General features: G+C 38.5%; 1 protein-coding gene across 2 annotated transcripts in view; it reads right to left on the bottom strand.

Moving 5' to 3' along the window:
• Window positions 1-418: 418 nt before the first annotated feature.
• The window catches only part of p4ha1b (prolyl 4-hydroxylase, alpha polypeptide I b), a 12,972-nt gene continuing 6,875 nt past the window's right edge, over window positions 419-6,515 (bottom strand). The window contains exons 9-15 of one of the 2 annotated variants that reach the window (XM_020602154.1): window positions 5,112-5,182; window positions 2,967-3,066; window positions 2,761-2,814; window positions 2,597-2,662; window positions 1,845-1,913; window positions 1,139-1,235; window positions 419-925 (exon numbers count right to left, since the gene is read on the bottom strand). In XM_020602154.1, coding sequence (XP_020457810.1) covers window positions 855-925; window positions 1,139-1,235; window positions 1,845-1,913; window positions 2,597-2,662; window positions 2,761-2,814; window positions 2,967-3,066; window positions 5,112-5,182 — 528 coding nt within the window. In that variant the 3' untranslated portion in view covers window positions 419-854. Of the gene's footprint in view, window positions 926-1,138; window positions 1,236-1,844; window positions 1,914-2,596; window positions 2,663-2,760; window positions 2,815-2,966; window positions 3,067-5,111; window positions 5,183-5,943; window positions 6,015-6,515 lie in introns of both variants that reach the window. The other variant, XM_020602144.1, reaches the window with a different exon arrangement.

A 6,515-nucleotide genomic window follows, 5' to 3' on the forward strand; every position in this document is an offset into this window, starting at 1 on the left:
GCAAGGTGTGTGATATGTGATACTTAACTGCATAAACTGTTCTGGTTAGTTATACAATTTATATGTGCTTTTTGTTTTTGCCAAAATCACTTTTCTGGAGTGCAGTCAGATTTTAAAGTTTTTGTAGTCTGACCATTTTCTAATGTGCTCTGTTGTCCTTTCATTCCTTTCATACAGCATTAACTTTTGTTTTTAACACTAAGTTACTTAAAACAGAAATTGCTACCAATTAAAAAGCGGCAAATTCACTGAAGCTACTGTATGCCATTTCTTTGTAAAGTAACATACAAGGAAAAAGTTTACTTTAATTAAAAAGCCAATTAGAGTGTTATATGAAAGTGGTGTGCGCAGTTTTACAAATAAATAGATTCCAGCCTCACTGTTTATGTTAAAAAATGTTTAAAAAAAATAAAAAATAAATCTCATTTTGTCTTAAAAAAACTACAGGCCATATGCTCTGTTCACAGAATTAAAGAAATGCAATCAATCAGAGAAGCCTCTTAAAAACATGAACTGGTCTCTAGTGTCATACATACCACAGAGCCAAAGAGTTCATACAGAGTGCAAAGAAATACACATGAGAGTGACAAGGGAGTGTTTCTCCAAACTAAGACTATCTGTCCAAACATTAACAACCTTATGTGTCACAGCTAATACTGTCCAGAGGCTTGATGTTAACCCAAACAATCTCTGGGTTCAAAATATAACTTGGGGGAAAAGTAGTGTTTGTAGAGAGGGAGTGAGAATGGACCCCATACATCCATATATATCATCTGTGATCTGCAGCAGTGCTCTTTGGTCCTGGGTGGGCCACAAGGAAGCAGAGTGATAAACAGGGAGGTTTTCTGTTTCCATCATTCAGTTTCATTTAGGCCACAAGGTCGCCGCCACTCCTGGCCTCGTTCATGGATCCATTTGTTTGATACTAAAGACAAAAAGACAAAAAAAGACCATAACCTTAATCTAGCCCTTTGATTACTTTGGACACATTTCAAATGTTCAACCTTTATAAATTCGATTACACACTTATCAGGCTAGGTTACGTTGCTTTCAAATTAATATACTGTGTTGTTATAATAGATGTTTACATTGGTCTGTTTATATGGTTTTATAGGGAACCAGGCAAAGAGGAACTCACCCCACTTGTTGCCCACCAATACTGGACAAGCTGCATGCCGGGTACTGTAGTCTCCCTCCCCACTGGCAAACAGATTATACCAGAACACTGCAGTACCCTGGAATACACACAAACAACAGGCAACAAAGGTTAACAGAGTCATAAACCCTCCAAGGAATCTCACAGACCTTTGTTAGATGAACTGATAATCAGAAAGTACCATTTATATATGCCATGTGTGTATACCTTTGCTAATATGTGATTGATTGGGATTGTTATATAGTATATGCTGAAAAGTGTAAGACTTGAGAAATTTGTTTCTATGACAGGATTGAACAAATAAGTGACTACATATAGTACATGATCCTAAAGTGCTTTGCATGGAGTTGTCATCCTATTAAGCATAAGCATAAACATAAACTTTATTACCAGGTATTGTCAAAACTCCAAGCATTTTGACTCTAGCCCAATGACTCAGAGGATTGTGTTGTGCGTGAGAGAAATAGCATGTGAATGGGTGTTGTCAATGTGCCAACTAAATGGGTTTTCCCAATTTATATATATATATATTTGTTATAATTTTTTGTAATACACTTCAAGACAAGACATACCTGGGAATTCATTAGATTGAGTTAACATTTAACTGGTTTATTATAGGACAAATTCAGACACACCAACTGAGTCAGCAGTAATGGATATTAATGAGTGGTATAGCATGAGCGGTTACCTTTTGAGGCCAAACTGCTGCACCAACATCTGGGAATACTGTGGCTCCACCTGCTGTTACATCACTCATCTATAACAGAGACAGGAAGGCAGAGCTCAGGGTTTATCTGTTAAAAAAATATAATTCTGTAGTTCTAGTAAGTTAAACTGTTGAACGGTCTGGGTCCATCTGACTAGTTGCACATACTATATTTTAATACCGATTTAAAAAAATATTGATTGTTTACTCCATGTTGGAAAAAACCTAATGAGATTCCTCTACCTAAAAAATTTACATTAAAGTAATCCATTTTTACTTAAACCCTGTCCTGAACTTCTGATCCATGGACACTAATCTTTCACATAATTTCCCTTAAATGCTATAAAAGTGGTTCCAAATCATTTATTTCACACTAAATGACAATATAATAGTTTTGGCTTCTGCTTGTTCAAACACCTCATTAATACTTAACAGTCCCTGTAGTGAGTAGACTATTTAAAACGCTGATGCCATTGTGTTATGGCTGCACCGTTGCTTCATTATTTCACTTCAAACTCACTGGGCATCATGAGATATTAAGAAACCTGGGATCTTAATTCAAATTTAATTAAATTTTAATTGAATAATATTTAGTTGGTTAAATAGTCTATATAGCACGTCCCTGTGAGGGTGGACTTGCCAGAAATTTTGACATACAGTAGCTGAAGTGTCTGGTTTGGCCACAGTGGAAGTTAACATTGTTCTTCAGGTGTCTTTAGCGAGACTCTACTCACATAAAAGAGCCATGTTGCTACACGGTTCCCAGTGCCTAGCTCTTTAAAGGCATCTGGCTCATCTTTCTGTGGGGAGAGAGCCAACATCAGGTTTAATATCCTGCCATTTCAACACTACTGAACATTTAGAGAAATTACTTTGTGTGAATCACAAGGGGTCTTACCCTTCCAAAGTCAAAGTGAGGCTCGTATTGACCTCCAACGCCATAATTTGCCACCTACAAAGATCAGTAAAGTATGATGTCTCACAACTGTTCAAACCAGGTGTTCCAACAGATAGATATAAAATGTGTGTCGTGAGGGGCAGGGATTTTTAGAATTTACTTTTACATGTGTATATAAGAACAATGTTGAGTCAGTCACTCTTTACCTGCAGCTCTTCTGCAGTGTCCATTTCCAGCCCTGTGAGATCTTCAATTCTCTGGTTGATCTTTTCAATCATAGGGTCTTCATAGGCAGTGAGCCAAGCACTGGAATACAGGAGGGAAATCAGTCCATTTGATTAAGAGGAACATGCTTCACACTTTTTGTCCACTAGATGGTGGTAAAGATTTCTTCTCAAAGAGGAGCCTGAGAGACAGGTCATGCTAAAAACTTTACATGAAAAGCTCAAAAAGAAGGTGAAGCTGTGCATGACAATCAGATCGTCTAAAAGAGAAGCAGAGTATGAAAAAAAATTAAAAATAGAAAAATGGCCCAAAATTCAGAATCTCCGATCAGCTCAGGGTACAGGTTGCTCCAATACCAAAATATGTGCATTTTAGTCTGTTGGCATTTTATGATGCATTAACACAAAAGCCTGGTGGAGGCCTACAGGAAAATGTTTACAGGATTTAGCTTTCCTGACACTACATGCCGTTCATAGTCATTCTCACAACCAAGTCTAAAATAAACCCTTGATAAAATAAACTCCTGACTGAGCATGGCAAGGAACTCTCACTGCTGAACTATTAAAACAAGACAAAACTAGCTCTGCAGACCACATTATGCAGATAACAAGGGTACTGAACCACACTGCAATATGAAACACACTTAATATGAAGCTACTATCACATGAGATAAAGACAAAATTAATTTCAACTTCCAACACGCTCTCAAATTTCAGGGATTTTTTAAGATATCACAAAGCCTGTGAGATGACTCCCACCCCACTGCCTTGTGGAAGTATTCCTGACAATTTCTGCAGATCTTCTTTAAGATGTGTGTGTGTGACAGAGAGAGAGAGAGAGAGAGACTGAGATAAGTCATCTTTTTATTTCAGTCTGTGTTGTGATGAATTATATTTTTGTTGGGATGCTGGAAAAAATGTGAACCAAAAGATTCTTTCCTTGTGCGTCCTGCAACCAGTTCAAAGAGAGGTCAAACTCTTCTGAGTTCATCTCTTCTGTATATCTGTTCTCTCTATCACTAGATGTTCAATGTATTTAGAAACACATGCTGGCTAGCACGAGGAACACCACACCCTTACACCCATATGCACAGACCCAAGCATTAACTGCCAAAAACGGTAAAACCAAAGAAACTTGGGGGTTTTGGTGGGTTGCTAAGCCTGCTATTTTTAAACAAGTTCAACTAGCAATGAGTATCCTATCTGTAAAAGTTAAAGTCATTGGAACTATAAGGGGAGACTTGCAGTTTCCAAACTTTCTGTATAATTGAGCATATGCATCCAGACTCAGGCCATGGACGTTTTTCACTGATATAGAAGTTTTTAAAAAGCATAGTTCGAATGCAATGACTCTAATAAGCCCATATGAGAACATAATCATTCCTTCAGTGATTTGGAGTTCAAACAACCTGGAAAGGATGGCTTGGTAACATTAAAAGAACAAAGCAAATTTCAGCTACACCAACAAACAACAATAGACAAGTGTATAGGTTGGTTTAAACTATGTTTTAACTTAATTTGGTGATTGACCAGAAGTCAGTTTAAAGGCTATGCCTGGTGTTGTTCCACATTTCAACAAATCTCATGAAAAGGTCAAAACCAAGAAAACATCAGTAAATCTTTCACTACTTTCTGACACCATGTCTGTGGTGATTAGCCCTAAATCCACTGGTTCCTCTGAAGAAATGGCTCACAAATACAGTGTCTGTTTAAAAAAGACTAAATTATTTCCTAAAACAAACAACACTCAACCAGTGGTAAAATGCAACAAGTTAGTACACATTTAGGGATGAGGTCAAAGTGAATGACAGGGCCTACATCCATTTTAAAGAAGAAACATTTCACCCACAGCAATGATGTAATCTATTTATGTATTTTATATGTTTTTTGGTCTAAGGCACAGAAGACTATGATCTATCAGATTTATGACTACACAGGCAATAATAGTTCTTAACAGGATGAGTTTATGGTTTTCCAGGTGTAGCTAAACATTTTCATTTTTTTCCACAGGGCTTGCTGGGTGAAGGGTTCAGTGAATCATTTAGCCAGAGCAAAGAGATAAAGCTCAAGTTGGATGAGAAATAGGGGAGGGTATTGTGGCCCTCCCGGTGACCTGTGACCCCTTACCTCTTGGAGACTCTGTATTGGGCCGTAGTAAGTTTCCCAGTTTGGGGGTCATGCACCGTGGCTCGCCTTAACTACAGTAGTTCCCGCAGCACGAGGAGACGGAGGTTGAAGGAAAAACAAAAAACGGAAGGAGGAAAGGATAATGGAAAGTGATACACAGGACGGGCAGGTGGAAAGGAAGAAACAAAGAAAAAAAGAAAGGCAGACTGGGTCATTAGTTATCAATGTTATTGTCAAGGATGGCCAAGCAAATATTCTATGAGGCAATTATCCACTTAAAACTAAGAAAATGTATCAGTCGGGAATTAATCATTGCCTCAGATACACCTCCTGCCTCACAAAATGTAACTATGTTAAAATCAGCTAGTAGAAAGAGTAACACGTTTCCCCCTCTTCTGTCTACTTGTGTTAACCTTTCTGTAGCAGACTCTTGAGCAGAAATGTATCAACAAAATCCTCTAGTGTTTTCTAAACAAACAAACCAACAAAACCATAAATAACCACTAGTCTGAAGAATGCATGTTTTTCTCTCTTATTTCTTTGTAATTTGTGAAAGCATCACAAGATAATATATTTATATAAAACACACTAAACATAAAAAATTGTATTCAAATGTTTCTATGCTGTATAAAGCTTTAGTCATTCTCATTTGGAGTCTGTGTTTCAGCTCAAGAGCCTTTAAGCTTTGGAAGGATAGAGAAATGGATGGGTGGGAATACAAAGGAGAAATGGAATGAGTTATTGAGGGGGAAAAGAAGGAGAAAATCTCACTTTCTCCTTCTCAACTCTCTCCTACATCCTCTGTTCTTGGCAGCTCACGGCTCTGCCTTACCTTTTGCTGATCCGGTACGAAGCTGTCTCCAGCACTCCTGTGATGGGATTGGAGATTGTGGCCCTGCGTAGCTGTGAAGCCAGGGACATGATTTACCCAAACATATGGTGTTTTACAACCTCTCCTGTGAAGCCAAGGCGTGCGCAGAGGAGCTGCTACCAAGTCAGCGCGGTTGTATTGTCACTGCACTGTAAAACGCATTATCTTCCCCACATGAGCCACTAGGAAGTGACACATAACTCACGGTATCAGTGTGGTGTTACTAGCTTGCAACATGGACCCCTCCCTGATGCTAGCTATTATTTTAACCACTCATCAGAAGACCAAATGACTGACTCCTTTTTCAATTTTTGCTGCAATGAAATTACAAATAAAAAGTCAATTCTGAATATAAGCACTTTTCCACAGCCCAAAATTTCAGCTAATCACGTGTCTTGTTGAGCTGGGTCTGTTGAAGGTGAAGCTCAGAGCCAACTGAACCCGAGTCAGCACGATTACCCCCTGCTGTTAGCGACAAATGGAAACAGGCCACCACGTGCCCACGGAGCTCTGCACAATAAAAGCAGGCTGAA

The sequence above is a fragment of the Monopterus albus genome, unplaced genomic scaffold, assembly GCF_001952655.1.
Source record: "Monopterus albus unplaced genomic scaffold, M_albus_1.0 scaffold3.1, whole genome shotgun sequence".
Lineage (NCBI taxonomy): Eukaryota > Metazoa > Chordata > Actinopteri > Synbranchiformes > Synbranchidae > Monopterus > Monopterus albus.